Source organism: Manis pentadactyla, chromosome 9 (assembly GCF_030020395.1).
Source record: "Manis pentadactyla isolate mManPen7 chromosome 9, mManPen7.hap1, whole genome shotgun sequence".
NCBI lineage: Eukaryota > Metazoa > Chordata > Mammalia > Pholidota > Manidae > Manis > Manis pentadactyla.
The window spans coordinates 45621179-45638077 of record NC_080027.1 but is presented as its reverse complement, the minus strand read 5'-3'; the positions used below and the strand labels follow the sequence as shown (position 1 = coordinate 45638077).

Sequence of the window (16899 nt, the reverse complement as noted above, 5' to 3'; positions counted from 1 at the left end):
GGAGCGATGTTAACTTATCATGACTTCTGTTATGGCATTGCAATGATAAATAAGCAAGAGAGAATTACTGAGAAAATGCACTGTAATTTTCAGAGAGAAAATCCTGTAGTAATTTCTGCTACAGTGAAAGATGTTAAAATCATATTTATATACATGTGGAAATTAGGAAACATGATTTGTTCCTTATTTTTTATTTTCACCTTGAGCCTCATGTGAATCATTCGTGCTCCTCAAGTTATCAAATAAGCACCATCTGTTTCTTTAAGGTCCTCCCATATTTTGCTCTATTGTTTATATCTTTTTCTTCTGCATATTCCAACATTGCTGCTATTTATCGTCCCTTGAGCTAAATGGAAACTGTAGGATCCCTTCCATATTTCTTTCTAATTAATCTGCAATGTGCCTGTTTAGGTATATGTTCACTTATTTGTGGTTTTGGTATTAAATTTATAGAACTGTCATCAGGTTCTGTATCTGATACTGTTCTATATTTTCAGTTAAGACTAAATCGGAAAGTCTGCCATGTTGCAGTGTGTAAGTCATCTTCATTATTGACTGCTGTGCAGTTTCCATTCTGTGCATTTTCCCTTTCTGTGTAAGTAGCTAACAGCATGTGACCTAAGATGAATTGTTACCAGAAATAATGTTACTGTCAATACTCTGGTCCACCTTTACTTATGGACCTCAAGAAGGTACATGTGCAGGAACTTTTTTTAGTTGTGGCATATAAAAAAATTTAACTTCACTTTTAATTTCTTTCCCAAATATATATAACTCCACTGGAAATTTCTGAAGTTTCTTTATTTTTTACATTCTTTATACCATTTGATGCTTGTCTTTTGAAAACTGATGGATGTAAAGTAGCATCTCATTATTTTAATTTTAATTTCTTCTGACCAGGGAGCATCCTTCATATTCTGTTTAGCCACTTTTGGTTTTGAAGCTGTGAAACCATGAGTGTTCACATACATGTTCACATCCCTTTCCATCTTTTCCTATTTATTTTTGTTTTTTCTTGCATATTTACAAAATCTCCTTTCAAAGTTTAAACACTAGAGTCCCCTGTTGGCTTGATTTTGCTAAGGTCTCCTGTAGTCTGACATGTATTTGCCAAATTTACTGTGTGCTGTCCATTATTCAATGGAAATCTTTCAATTTGATCAAGTCAAATTATTGTTCTATTAATGGATTATCCCTGGAGATCTTATTTCGGGATTCCACAAGATCACCAAGGTGTTTCTGTTTTGTTAATGTTTGTTTGATAATATTTTAATAATAAATTTTCTGACACAGGATTATTGCAAGGGTAAAATTACTTTTACTTTTTTACTGAATGAATATTTTGATCGTACTGTGTAGAAAGCATTATACTATGTGTTAGAAATACAGCACATCAAAGAATATTTTCTGCCTCCTTAGGAGAAGGCGACCACACTTACAGCTACATCAAGGACCACACTAGAAGCAATCATCATACATCTTCTTACCGTGTCATATTATTCTGATTGTTACCTGATATTTCCTTTAGTCCTCATAACAACCTAGTGAGGTAGAATGGGGTGACGTGGGGAAAGGGGAAAGACAATAAAGAAAAGAAAGAAAAATTATAAATTACACCTAAGAAAATTCTTTGCATCTGTGTTTTGTGTGGGTTTCAGCCTGTCTTGGATACTGATGCTGTTAATAGAAACGCCTAGTGTCACTCACCTGGGCCCATACTCCTTGCAACAGCCTTACAGACATTTCTCCAACCTGAGCCGGTGTTGAGGCTGAACTAGCTTTGTGGTTTTTCCTGTGATTCCTAGACTCACATTTTCTGGATATTTATCTGAGGCATGGGAAATGAAAGCGATATGAACAAATGGGTCTATATCAAGCCAAAATGTTTCTGCACAGCAGTGGAAACCATCAGCAAAATGAAAAGATAATTTATTGTATGGGAGGATATATTTACAAGTGATATATCTGATAAGGGGCTAGTATCTAAAATGTATAAAGAACTCATAAGCTCAACAGCAAACCTGAAATAACCTTATTTAAAAATGGTCCAAGGACCTGAACAGACATTTTTTTCAAAGAAGACATGCAGGTGGCCAACAGACACATGGGAAGATGCTCAACATCATCAATCATCAGGGAAATGCAAATTAAAACACAATGAGATATCACCTCACATTAGCCAGAATGGCTAGTATCAACAAGATAAGAAATAACAGCTTGGTATTTCATCTAGAAATTCTGGCGTAATTATGTACTTATTTTTGATTAATATTTTAGAAAGCAGACACGTTTTCTGTGGGTTGTGCTGGTCTGATGAAGTGCCTCCCTTCTTCAATCCCATTTTCTTCCGTATGTCTTCAGTTCACAGGATCGTGTTCCTGCTTTGGTTCAAACTCAAGTTCCTGTTATCATATTCTGCTTAGTCCTTCAAATTCTCTTGTAGATTTGCACCCCAGCCTTCTGCCTAATGGCCATAGTATTGGACCTCTGCCTTAGGTGCTCCTTGGCTATGTCCTTCCTGTTGGCATATTCTGCTGCTGTGTTGGGAGAACTGTTATGAAATCTATTGACACTTTCCACTGCTTCTTGGACTCCTCTTTCTTAGAGGTTTAGAGCCTTTGCAGTTGTAAGCATGGACCTTGAGTATGTTCCTCATTGCTGCAACCCCAGAACCATAACAAAACTTTGTCTATATTTGCTGTAAATGCACACTTGTTAGACAATATGTTAGATGTTGGCCTCAAGGGCCATTATCATTCTCTGTATGCGCTTGATGATTGGATGTTCATATGTAATATTGTTAAAAGTGGTTGATATTTAGTATTTCCTAAGAGGTAGTAGTCCAAATTTACCTTAGAAGCTACTTAGTACCTTAGTACCTTTATACACGTAAGATGTTCCTCTTGGTGTTCAGTCATGCACACTTGAAACCAAGCCATTTAAATTATTTTGAAATATTTGAGAGAATGAAATTTTGAGGAGTTCTTTTTCAAATGAGAAAGTAAAAGTTTATCTAGGTGTTAACCAAGTTGGATCTTGATAGACTGCTTTTTATTTTCAGAAATGTAATTCAATGTTAATCTAGAATATATGCTTTTCAGGTATTGCTTTTTATTATGTGAGTATATGTTTATTTTTCAAAGAGTAGCTCATAGTGGTATCCAAGAGCAGAGAAATGAAATACCAATTTATTTTTCTTCGCTGTGAGAGGGAGGAGGAAAGAAATGGGCAGAGCTTTGTGGAATGAAAGCTTAAGTTGGTTGAGGATGTATGTGAGGTGCTTTATGTTAAGACCAAAAGACCCAGACTTTGGGTACAGTATTGGTAGTAGACTATGGAGAGATTTTGCTTCCATGGTCAAAACAGGGTAATACCCTTCTAAGTTATTACTGAGTCACAAAAGCTTACGTTTAGGAAGGATCTGCTAAAACAAATTGTTCATAGAGGAGTAATGTGAAATACTATGAGACCAGTTCTTTTGGGCCTAAGTACTGATTGTTTTAGTTGTGTAAGACTTACAATTAGAACCTTTGACTCTCTATCCAGTGATTTCTTATGTTGCCTGGTACCTTACTGCCCATCATACCTTATTCCATTCCTCATTCTCACCTGTTGAGAGGACTGTATTCCAAGAACTCTTATTGTGTTGTGCCTAACCAACCTTTAAGCTCCTGAAAGCAACAAAAATGTTCTATGTGTTTTTGTGTCTTAATAGTACACAGAAATCCTAGGACATATTGTGCTTCCTACCTGTCCAATTAATAAGCAAGCAACGTTTGAACAGCATGATTTATATTTCAATATGATTACTGGATCATATGTTACAGTCTTTAGAAACCTTTACCACATTAGCACAGCTGTGTGTGCACACCATGAACTACAACACCTTGGATCCAAAAGATGCATGTCCACAGCACACAGCCATTGGAAGGAGAATCTAATAAAGCTCATGGCTAATTGTTACACACATGAGCAACCCAGGTAGAAATCTTGTCCTTTTGCAATGTACACAGGACACAATACAAAAGGTCACCTCGTCTCCTAGAGAAGGAGAGAGAGAGAGGCAGAGATGGAGAGACAAAAAAAGACACTGATGTGGTCAAAGGCTCACAGGGAAAGAGCCAATTAATGACTAGAAGCATCTTCCCTTCATTCACGAAAGAAATTCACTCCTATGTCCTTGTCTCCGATATACTCCCTTCTGTGGAAATGGAATAAGAACACATTACACAACACAACCCACCAAATATCCACAGATGTATATTCAAGAATACAAAGTCATGATACAATAACAGCTGTACTTATAGGAAAATAAATTTCTCACTTTAGAACCTACCCCCAGGAATGTCTATGCTTTGGACAAAATAAGACAATGTGTATGGAAAGACAGGTGAAAGGGACAAGGAGATTCCCAATGGAGAGGTGAGAGAAAGAGAAACTTAAAACGAAACTGAAGTTTTATTAAAGAAAATGTGATACTTAATTTTCTGAGTTTAGAAAATAACTCATCAATGTAAATTTCATTATTCACCTTTTATTGCTTCAGAGTCACCTTCCATTAGGAATGCAGAGATCCAGTGTCCCTACCAACCTTTCCTCAGTAACCTCTGGATTCCTTGCTTGATCTCCTGGGTGCGTACTCCATAAACAATGGGGTTGAGGGCTGCAGGGATGACGTGGTGGAGGACATTGAGCAGGACTGGCACCTCAGCGCAGACCTTCTTCTTGGCCACATGCGTGAGGACGAAGACCAGCAGGATTGTGCTGAAGAAGAGGATGAGGATGAAGTGGGAGCCACACGTGCTCAGGGCCTTGGCCACAGCTCCCTCTGCCTTGAGTCTCAGCACAGCTCTCAGGATGAGGGTGTAGGAGAGGAAGATGAGGATGAGGTCAAATCCTAGCATAGCCCAGCCTGTAGCAAACTGGTAGATGCGATTGATGGTGACATCATCACAGGAGAGCCTGGACACAGACATATTGGCGCAGATGCAGTTCTCAATGACGTTTCTCCTGCAATAATGGAGCCGTGCTGAGAGAATGGGAATAGGCATTGTGAGAAGGACATTCCTGGCCAAAACAAAAATGACAGCCTTGGCCACAAATTGCTCATTGATGATGGACAGGTACCTCAGTGGGTGGCAGATGGCCACATAGCGGTCATAGGCCATGACCATGAAGGTGCAGGACTCCATGGCGAGGAAACTGTTCATGATGTACATCTGCAGGAAGCAGGCAGAGAAGCTAATGGACCTGAGGTCAAACCAGAAGATGGCCAGGACCTTGGGGCTGACGGTGAGGCAGAGCACCATGTCCAGCACGGAGAGGAGGCTGAGCAGGTAGTACATGGGCTGGTGCAGAGAGGCCTCCATCCGGATGGTGACGAGGAGGGTAGCATTGGCCCCCATGGCCAGGAGGAAGAGGAGGCTGAGGGGCAGGGACAGCCAGAGCTGCCAGGTGGGGGACCTGACAAAACAATTCAGGAGGAAGTGTGAAATCTCAGTGGAGGTCGTGACATTGTGTTGTGTGGTCATATTTTGTCATGTATTCCTACATCCTTCTTCTAGGAATCTGTAATTAGGATAATAATTGGCTAATGACTACACAAACATCAATTTCCAACAATATGCCTTTCCTATGTAAACTGTGTGGGTCCTAGCAGTTTATCCAAAGTAAGCAAATGCATCTGTTTATTTGTTGTGCTATGCTACTGGGGTATTTCTCTTATTCTAAGCAGCATAGAGGCGTGAGGTAATAGCATTTGTTTATACATGTCTGATCTGTTCAAGGCTCAGTGTCAATGTAATTATATTCTTGCATAAAAATGTAGAAACTACTTTTTGTGATAGGTGAGTCTAAATTTGTACTTGTGAGTTTCTTTCTTTTTGTTTTTTAATGCACACATAGGCTACCACCCCTGCAACTTAACTCTAACAGTATATACCAATAAGTATCAGAGTCAGCACGAAGTGGCGCTCAGAAGATTATCCCCAGTCGTTTTGTCACCTTCATTCTGACTTTTCAGCTGTATTTACTTTGCTTTAATTAGAGATTTAAGATAATTATGGAACTGAAATTAGTTATTTGACGTTTCGTCTGAAAAGTATTTCAAGTGGATAGGTACGGAAACCCCATAATACTTGTTTTCCCCTCTGTTTATCAGCTCTTCACATTTGTAGGATTCCTAATTTCTGGAAGTACCTTTAAAAGGATGATGGCCAATTTTGCCGTGTTTTGGAAGGGCCATACCTGCCGTTAAACCAGACGGGAAGGCAGTCATTCTGCTGGCAGCTGTGGGAGGCTGGCGACGTTTATCTTTATACTCCTGCCCTCTTCTGTTTCCCTTTTCAAGCATCGATGTAATGGACCAGGTGGGCAGTCCCCTGCTTCCAGGCACTGCTTTAATGTTGGCATTGCTTTCTATCACTCAGCCTTTTAACCTGGCACTGTGGGAGGTAGCAGAGCCACAGAACTGAACAGGGAGCTGTTCTTACTCTCGAGGAGGTAAAGCAAAAACCTTCTTGGGAACAATGGGGAATCATAAGAACAAATGACAGGGTCTTGCGCAAACCATTAGGACATGATGGGGAGGACTGACTAACTTTGACATGGGCGTAGGTTGGACAAGAAAGATTGTACATAGAGTGATGTGGTACCCTCATTTACATTAAAGGTGAAGGATCCTAAGGTTCTTCCCCTGATTGTGAAATTGTCCAAGGAAGGTTGTAGCTTGGCAACTAGTATATAGGTCAGGTCTTTCTGGGATCCTTCAAGTCATGGAGTCCATTGTACCTAAATCTGTGCATATGGACAGAGTCTCTGTTAAAGAGTTATTTTGTGGTTCAGAAATTATTTTTCATCAGGAGTATTAGAACTACGCTGCTTATTACTCATTAGGCTCACTAATGTAACATAAAATTATGTTAGGTTTGGAAGTCTTACTACTTGCTGGGAACTATCCCCAAATACTCTAGGGCTTTATCCCATTTGATCATTCAACATCCTATGAGATATGTTATATTATTGCCACATTACAAACAACGGAAATTATATCTCAATATCTTTACCGCACAAACTATTTTACACTGATGCTAATCTTGCCTAATACTGTGGGATGGATTGGAGTAATTTCTAGGATTTCTTTGGACTTGATAAATAATTCTGTGAAAATTTACTTGTCCCATCAATTCTATAAAAAAGGAAGCAAACTTCTCCTTGGATACAATTAAGAGTCTTGATATGGAATCTGATAGTGGAGAAATAGATTTTGAGTGGGGTTTGTGTGGTAAGGAAGGAAGTTTGAATAAAATGGTGTTTGAAGAGCAGACCATTATTTTGGTACCATTAGAAACATACTATTTTTGGTATCATTTGAAATAGTATTTTTGTTTCCAGTGAAATTTTTTCATTTCCCAAATACAATTCCAGTGCTCTTCTGCCAACTCCTCTGAGATCTTCCTCCTCAGAGAGACCCCCTCAGTAACTGGGGCTCCTCTCTTCCCTCCTGTTCACCCTCTGCCTCTCCAGACAGCAGTTCTGTACAGCTGGTGTCTGCTAGGCAAGGCTTTCCCACCTGGTGTGTGGAAGATATTTAGACTATCTTACAATTCTGTTTCTCTTGCTAATGATAGAATGCACTGATAGAGACTTCGGCAATTTGGGGAAGAATTTTAAAAATACTTCATTTGTGACTCATAATAGTCTGAAGTAGGTATGATATGTTGACTGTTTTAACAATGTACCTTTTTCAGACAGGCAAATTGAGATGCAGTGGTATTACAGGTCTTTTCCACAGTTTAACTAGTAGGATTTGAACATAGAAAAAATGAAAGTCAGCTCTAAAGCTAGTGATTATATGAGTACAGCTCCTCCATCGCCACCTCTAGCTGAGAGGAAGATGCCTGCTTTTTCTCGGGTGGATGGGGGATGTCAGCTAAAGAGCTTTGTGGTAATTACTTCTAGCACTAGGATGAAATTTCTGAGGACAACATAACAGGATTATTTTGTATGTTTCCCCTACCAACTCTAACTTCCTTCTCTGTTCTCTGGAATGCCCCTCCATGTTCTTCAATCCACATTTCACTCAACAAACACTGAGCTACCCACTGAGCCCTAGCAGCAGAGCATGTGAGAACACATATGTCTTTCTTCCTTTGTCCTTTTCCAGTGTCAGTCTGCAATCAGAGCTTGCCACGGCACCGTATGGGCTGAGGACCTAGAGCTAATGACTGGCTGGTTGCAGACAGGGACACCATGAAGAAGCCAGAGATGCTGAAGGTCAAGAATAAAGCAGAGACCCTAAAGCCTCCCAGGCTTTTCCCCGGGTTGCAGGGAAGGTCCACAGCACAGCACTGTGGTATTCCTGTGTCCGGGTCCCCTCCAGCTCTACAGAGTTCCAGAAGAGCGACCTGCAGACCTGTCTCCCAGTGTTGTGTTGGACATCACTGCGTGCCCCCAGTGACTGAAACCTCGTGGATCCTATGGACATAATTTTCTGCTTTTGGCAGCAGCGGTGTTTAGAAATTCCTTAGATTGAGCTGCAAGCTGAGGAACTACTTTCTGAGCCCCACTGATCCCCACCTGCAGCCTCTACCCTCAACCTCTGAAGAGAACTAGAGTAAATTTAATTCCAACCCCAGGAGTGAAACATTTGTAGGCAGAGTCTTTGCCTGAAGTCTCCTAAATTCCTACACTCAGAGTTGAAAACCCCGATGTTCTCCCTGGGGTCCAGATGACACACTTTCCAGGGCTCTCCCCGCCCGCGTTATTCTCCTTTCCTAAGGACAAAGTCCCACTTCTCTGCATCTCTGGCAGTGCCAAGCAAAGATCAGAGAAGGCAAGAGGATGGCAGAGGTTCTCATGCTGCCTCCTGACCTGACGGAGGCTGCAGGCTGCACGGCTCTGTTTTCAGCCTGCTTTCGTGGTGCCAACTCCGGAATGGACAGGAACGCAGCTCCTGACTGAAGAGCAAGCTCTCTCCCGTCTTCTGGCTAATGTTGGTATAGCTGCGTCTCAGGCACCCTCTACCCAGGCTCACTTTCGGAGGGTGTGAAGCAGAGGGGTCTGGCTTCACTGATGCTGGAGTTTTGGTTAGGTCCTAACGTACCTGGGGTATTTATTACTCTGGAGCCTAAGGGACTTCGCCCTCTAGGAACTTCTCCATCCTTCCTTCCTTGAACTCAAAAGACCCTCCTGGGACAGACAGTCAGGCAGATGGGAAAAGAAAGTGATTTCCCTTGTTTCTAAAAGAAAGGAGCCCTGGTAATCCAGCCCTTTGTTGGCTATGTGTCCTGTAGGGTGTCAGTCTCCTAGGTTTGGGGTCTATATCCGTTTACACATGTTCATGCTCATTTGCACACCCACACTCAGAATCTTCCATGTGTGGGTTTCCTGTATGTGCTTGTTAGATAACATCCCAAATCATGCTATTAGATGGAGAGATGTTAATTTACACTGACTTCTGTTATGGAGTTACAATGATAAATAAGCAAGAGAATATCACTGAGAAAATTCAGTGTAAATTACTGAGAAAATCCTGTAGTAATTTCTGCTACAGTGAAAGATTTTTAAATATTTATGTACAAGTAGATATTAGGAAACATGATTTATTCCCTTTTTTTATTTTCACCTTGTGCCTCATGTGAATTATTCATGCTCCTCCAGTTATGGGAATGAACACCATCTGTTTCTTTAAGGCCCTCCAATCTTTTGCTTTTTTTTTTATATCTTTTTCTTCTGCATATCCCAACATTGCTCCTATTTCTCTTCCCTTCAGCTAAGTGAAAACTGTGCCTATTCAGCTCTATGTTCACTTATGGAAGAATGGTTTTGGTATTAATTTATAGAACTGTCTTTGGGTTCTGTATGTGATACTGTTCTATATTTTCAGTCAAGACTAAATCTTAAAAGTCTGTACATGTTGCTTTGTGTAAGTCATCTTTATTATTGACTGCTGTGCAGTTTCCATAATGTGCATTTTCCCTTTCTATGTAATTAGCCAATAGCATTTGATCTAAGATGACTTGTTACCAGAAATAATGTTACTGTCAATATCCTGGTCCACCTCTACTTATGGGCCTAAAGAAGATATATAGTTTTTTTAGTTGTGGTATATAAAAATATTTAATTTTACTTGGAAATTTTCACCCAAAGATTTATAAAACCCCACTGGAAATTTCTAAAGTTTCTTTATTTTTTACATTCTTTACACCATTTGATGCTTTTTTTTGAAAACTTGATGGGTGTAAAATAGTATCTCATTATTTTAATTTGAATTTCTTCTGACCAGTGAGAACTCTTCATATACTGTTTAACCATTTATGGTTTCCATGCTATGAATTACATGTTCACATCCTTTGCTTTCTTTTCCTATTCATTTTTATTTTTTCTTGCATATTTACAAAATCTCCTTGCAAAGTTTAAACACTAGAGTCCCTTGTTGGCTTGATTTTGATAAAGTCTCCTGTAGTCTGACATGTGTTTGCCAAATTTACTGTGTGCTGTCCATTATCAAATGGAAATCTTTCAATTTGATCAAGTCAAATGATTGTTCTATTAATGGATTATCTCTGGGGATCTTATTTAGGGACCATTCTACAAGATCACAAAGGCGTTTTGTTTCTGTTTGCTTTAATTTTTTTTTAACTTAGTTTCTTATGTGTCATGTGATGTGTTTAAACCTGTTTTTATTTTTCAAAAGTAAGAAGTGATGTTAAAGTAGTTTGTACTGCTATTGCGATAATTGTGAGCATAGGAAATACTGTCAGGCTATTTAAAAAAATATTCCCTAGTTAGACTTGCCACATGTGCTCAACACTTCCCTGGCTGTTCTCATGGTGTCTCCTAGGCCTCTCCATTATCCACTAAGAAGTGGGGTAATTCTGCAGTGTAGGGCCCACTGGTGCCCAGGTACAGTGCATGGTCTGAACACTCCTGGTTTGTTGATGAAGAGCTGTACCAGTTACTAAGTATTTTCAAACACCATTCCCATTTATAGTGTTAAAGATGGATCTAACTTAATTTTTCTCCTTACAGAGATCATTAACCTTTCTTTCTTCCACTGACCTGGGATGTCAGCTTTATTACATACCAGCTGTCCTACAGCCATAGCTCTGTTCCTATTCTATCACTAGTGTATTTGACTTTATTTACAGCAATGCTGCATTATTTTTATTACTATTGCATTATAGTATATACTATTACATGGCAGGATGACTCCCCATTTCAATTCTGTCAAATATTTTTAGTTTCTTTTTGTAGATTTTAGTTTTTTACACATATTATAATTAGCATCACTTCTGCCACATTATACAAAGAGGGAAACTGAACCTGACTTCTTTCTAGGCGGAATGTAAAAGAATTTGTGACCATCTTTAATACTTCTGTATGTAATGTTAGTTTTTCTCTTTCATGAATTTTTTGTTCATTACTAAAATTGGTACTCTGACTGACTTTTGTTTATATTTCCATCCTTTTATTTTCAACTTTAAGTCCCCAAAGTAACACCAGCATATGTCAGAATCTCAGAGTCTGTTCAGGAATCCACATCAGTACATGATGTGCATGCAGCCTTTAGTATTGACTCTTTTCCTCTGATATCACTAAAATGTATCTAAATGCTTTTATTTTTTAACATCTAATTTGTCTTGCTTTAATATCTTTCAATCTGCAGTCTTACATTTTAAAATTTAATGAGTAGCTCTTCATTTCTATTTCCTCAAGTACATTCCCTTTCCATTTACTTATTTCCTAAGCAACTCTGATTAGACCAAGTTTACATTTTGACATTTTGCATGTTATCTTTTAGCCATTTCTTCCTCCTCCTCTCCATATCTTCTGACAATTATCTAACATGACTAGAATTTTCCTGGGCCTGATCCAGCTCATTAATATGATATTCAGTTGCATTTATTAGCTATTCAACTCATACACTGATGCTTTATATCAACTATTTTACTTTTTAAAAGAACTAGTACTTTATTAGAACTGAATGGTCCAACTTCATATTTCCAGTATCATCCTTAAGTCTCTGAGGACAGTAAGCCTTGCATTTATCTGATAAAATCTATTTTGTACTTACATGTCAAGCATTGTTAGTTTATCATTGTTAATCTCTCTAGCCCATTAATTCTGATTCTTAGGATATAGGTTGCTCAGTTCATTTTTGTTATTTCACAGTGTTTATTATTTTCTTAATTTTTGTCCTATCCTCATATTTCCCTAGGGCAAAAGTACCTTGGAGAGTAACAAATGCCAAGGGGTAGGGGAAGAGAGGAAGAGCAAGTCTAGGCTGTGAATCCTCCAGGTAAGTTTTGTGATTGTCACACTTCAGAGAAGAAGCTTAATAGCTGTCTGGACTTTCATATTTCTTGTTTCCTACAATCTGGGTGAAACAGCCCTTCAAGTAGCCTTCCACTAGCACTGTGTCAGCATTGCTATTTTCCAGGAACTGCTATTAAATCAAATCACATAGACCCCGGTTGGGACTACAGAAGGCCTACTTAGCTTTTACAAATCACTCAGCCTTGGCAAGTGCTCGGCGGCTTTATTCCTTCCCACTTGGTAGCTTCAGATATGATAATGGTGTTCTCCAGGAAAAGCATGGGAGAAATGAAGGCCCAACTAAATCTGTCCTCTTCATTTAGTTTCCTGTATTGCCAATCCTCTCCTGGCCTAGGTTGGTAGAGACCAAACCAATTCTGACTTCCAATGGTTCATAGAGATTTTGTGTTATATTCTGGGATCCCAAAACTTCTCTGACATTGTTAGCATGCTCAGGGTTTGGGGCAAGGGGCAGGCTTCATTTTGTCAGATGTTTTTCTGTGTATATTGAGGTGCTCTCATGGGCTTTTGTTTGTTTGTTAGTATAGTGAATTTCAGTAACTAATATTTGAATGTTCATCCAACCTTATATTCCTGGGATAAACCAAACTGGATCTTATCCAGTTTGATATACAAACTTTTTGTATATTTTTTCAGTTTAATTGCTAAAATTTTGTTTAGTTTTTTGGATCTATGTCTATGAAGGATATCTATTCATCATCTGTTCATATAATGTGTTTGTCTGGTTTTGGTATAAGTATAATGGTGTTCTCATAGTATGACCAGGGAAACATTTCCTTCCCTTTACTTTTCTGGAAGTCTGTAGAATTGGTATTTTTTCTTTCTTAAATATTTAATAGAATATTTACTAGAGTTCCCAGTGAAGTCATCTAGGCCTGGTGTTTGTTTCCCTTGTGCAAGGTTTTTAACTACAAGTTGAATTCATTCTATTCAGGTAATCTATTTCTTCTCAAGTAAGCATTGGTAATTTTTGTGCATTAAGGAATGTGTTTATTACACCTAAGTTGAAAAATTTTATTGGCATAAAATTGTTCATAATATTCCATTACTGTCTGCTTGGGTATGTTTCATAGATATATACATATATACACATATGTAACAATGGTACACACAGCAGTAATAGTAGTATAACTCCATTCAGGTTCCCAGATACTATTCCAATGTGTATAAATATGTGGAAGGGGGTCTTCCTGCACATAATACCAAGCAATTCTCGAACACCAGCAGGGTGTTGGAGAACTCAGCTCAATTCTGTTGCTATCTGCCCAGAGACAGCACCAGATTCCCAGGTTAAGGGCTCCATCCTAAAAGATTGCCCTCCACCCCCTGACTCCAGACACCAGTTGCAAGTTCCAGGCAGTTCCCTGTGCTTCTGACAGTCTGACTAGATCGGAGGTTCCCATGACTCCCGCTTAGGTTCAATTCATTTGCTAGAGCAGCTCACAGAACTCAGGAAAGCACTTACCTTTACTAGTTTAATAAAGGATACCATAAAAGATACAAATTAACAGTCAGAGGAAGAGATACACAGGGCAGCGTCCCAAATAAATGAGCTCCTGTGCTCCTGGAGCTTGGGGCCTGCTCGGTGGCACGTGGAGGTGTTCTGGTTCCCTGAGCATAGAAGCTCTCCCTGACTGAGAAGCAGGATCCAACAGCAGCAGAGAGTGATAAGCTCTTCTCTGGGGTTTTGTGAGGGCTTCATTGCATAGTCATAATTGACTAAATTATTGGCCATTGGCTGATCCAACCTCCAGCCCCGCCACCTTTGAGTGCGGGTCCAAAGTCTCTCACTAACATGAAAAAACACCCATTTCATCTTTAAGACTCTTCAGTGTTTTCAGGAACTGTGAATGAAGACCAAATATACCTGGGAAATACATATTTCATCATATAAATGACCAAATATATATTTCTTATGATTCATTGTATATCATTGTCTTTTTAATACATACAGGGCCTCTAGTCCTGTCACATATCTCATTCCTGATTTTGAGAATTTGTTTCTTCTCTCCCATCCTCTCTCTCTCTCAGTCTCTCTCCATCTCTCTCATTCTTTCTAACCCTGTCTCTCTCTCTCCTTCCCTGATCTGTCTGGCTAGAGTCTTATACATTTTATCAGTTTTCTCAATGTAAAATATTTCGGTTTTAATGATTTTCTCTATTGTATTCTTTTTTCTATTTCTCTGGTTTCTGTTCTAATATTTATTCTTATCCTTAGTTTGGGTTTAATTTATTCTTCTTTTTCCATTTTTTTCTTTATAATGATAGAGGTTGGTCATTGATCTGAGATCTTGTAACTCTAACATAAGCATTTAATGCCATATGTCTCCGTGTACATATTGCTTTAGCATTGTCTCAAAAATGTTGATATGTTGCATTTTTTAAAAATTCATTTTATTATTATTAATCTACAATTACATGAAGAACATTATGGTTACTAGACTCCCCCCTTCACCAGGTCCCCCCGTACAAACCCCATTACAGTCACTGTCCATCAGTGTAGTAAGATGCTATAGACTCACTATGATATGTTGCATTTTAATTTTTTCTCAGTTAAGAATACTTCCTGTTTTCCATTTTGGCTCCTTCTTTATCTCATAAATTGTTTAGAAGTGTATTGTTTAGTTTTCAAATGTTTGGGATATTTTCCAGAGATCACTTCATTATTGATTCCTAATTTAATTCCACTGTGGTCAGAAAATATACCTTCCATGGCCTGAATGAATCTTTTTAAGTGTATTGGGATTCATTTTATGGCCCAGAATATGGTCCATTTTGGTAAATATTCAGTGTACATTTGATAACATGTATCCTGTTGTTCATCTTGTGTTTGAAATTTTTTCTGGTATTAACAGAGCTATTCCATTTTTCTTTTGATTAGTGTTGATATGATCTATTTTTTCATCCCTTTACTTGTAACCTAATTGCGTTATATTTGAAGTGCATTTTATGTAGGCAGCATTTATTTGATTATTTTTTATGCAATCTGATAAACTTTTAATTGTGTGATTAGTCCATTTATACTTAATGTGAGTTATAGATATGGTTGGGTTTAAACCTATCATTTTGGCATTTGTTCTATGTTTCTTTTGGATTGAGTATTTTTTTAAAAATTCCATTTAGTCTTACTTCTTATGAATTTTAACTATTTTATTTTGGGGATCACTTTACAGATTATAGTACAAATCTCTAATCATTGTCTACCTTCAAGTAATAATATATCATATTAAATGTAAGAACTAAAATAACATAGTTCTATTTTTTCCTTCCTGGCTTATACTATTATTATCATATGTTTTACTAAATTTTCTTATCTTGTAAGCCACATACTGCATTTTAGTATTTTTATTTAAACAATTACTTTAAAAATGCATTTAAATAGTAGAAGACTCTTCTTAATTTACCCATGTAGTAACAAATTCTGATGTTCTTCATTCCTTTGTGTGATTCATATTTATGTCTGTTATCATTATCCTTCTGTCTGGGAAATTTTTAAACATTTGTGTCATGTTAGCCTGCTGCTAATGAATTCTTTCAGTTTCTGTATGTTTAAAAAGGCATTTTGTCTGTTTTTGAAGCATATTTTATGGGGCATAGAATTCTAGTTTAACAATTTTTGTTCTTTCAGTAATTTAAATATTTGCTCTACTGTCTTTTTCTTGCATTGTTTCTGATAAGAAATCTGCTGTCATCCTTAATTTTGTTCCTTTTTAATGGGTCTTTTTTCTGGCTTTTAAGATTTTTTCTTTATCATTACTTCTGAGCAATTTGATTATGATGTGCCTTAGTGTAGTTTTCTTTGTGTTTCTTGTTCTTGGGTTTCACTGACCTCCTTGAACTGTGGATTTATAATTTTTATCAGACTTGGAAAATATCAGTCATTATTTTTTTCAAATATATTTATGTCCTCTCTTCTGTCAAGAGTTGGTGACTTGACACTACAAAGAGTCTTTATTTGCAACTGATTGGACAATTAATACATGTGTAAGAATTTCTTCTCAACCCATTATTCTAAATTTTCATTGGTAAACTCATACATTTTATAATGGGCCCACAAATTTTGTAATGCACTTTAAACATTAAATTTATATAGACAGGGCCTTTGCACATTCTACAGGGGCCTTGAATAAAGTCACCATACCTCCTGAACTGATCACAGTCCCTTCTGAGGTGCTTTCTTCTGTTACTTTTTAATTTTTTCTTCTCCTCCCCTGACCTCTACTTTCTGTTTCCACAGTGCTAATCTCATCAAACCAGAAGGTCAGGGTGGTAAGGGGGCTCCCGAGGAGTTCTTGATAGATTTTCTTCTTTTCTTCTATATTCTTTCCTTAAGCGATCCCATCTACTTCTATTGCTTCAGTTACAGTCTGTAGTCAATTCACAAGTTTGTATTTTACTTGAGTGCCAACCCCTGTAAGTCTTACCATACTCTTCCACTTGTATGTTTCATATGTTTTCAAACTCAAAGTATCTAAAAATATACTTTTGATCCTATCTGAAGGCCCTACCTGTCCTATGGCAATGGTCCACACAGTTGCTTGGATCATGGAATCTTTAATG

At 38.0% G+C, this 16899-nt stretch overlaps 1 protein-coding gene across 1 annotated transcript; it reads right to left on the bottom strand.

Annotated features, from left to right (window-relative positions):
- Positions 1 to 4583: 4583 nt before the first annotated feature.
- Positions 4584 to 5531, bottom strand: LOC130684712 (olfactory receptor 56A3-like). The gene has a single exon (XM_057506612.1). It carries the CDS (start codon positions 5529 to 5531, stop codon positions 4584 to 4586), a length of 948 nt encoding a protein of 315 aa, XP_057362595.1.
- Positions 5532 to 16899: the final 11368 nt, after the last annotated feature.

What these genes read in the sequence shown, in the direction of transcription:
- LOC130684712 (XM_057506612.1), bottom strand. Translation starts at nt 5,531, where the DNA reads ATGACCACACAACACAATGTCACGACCTCCACTGAGATTTCACACTTC.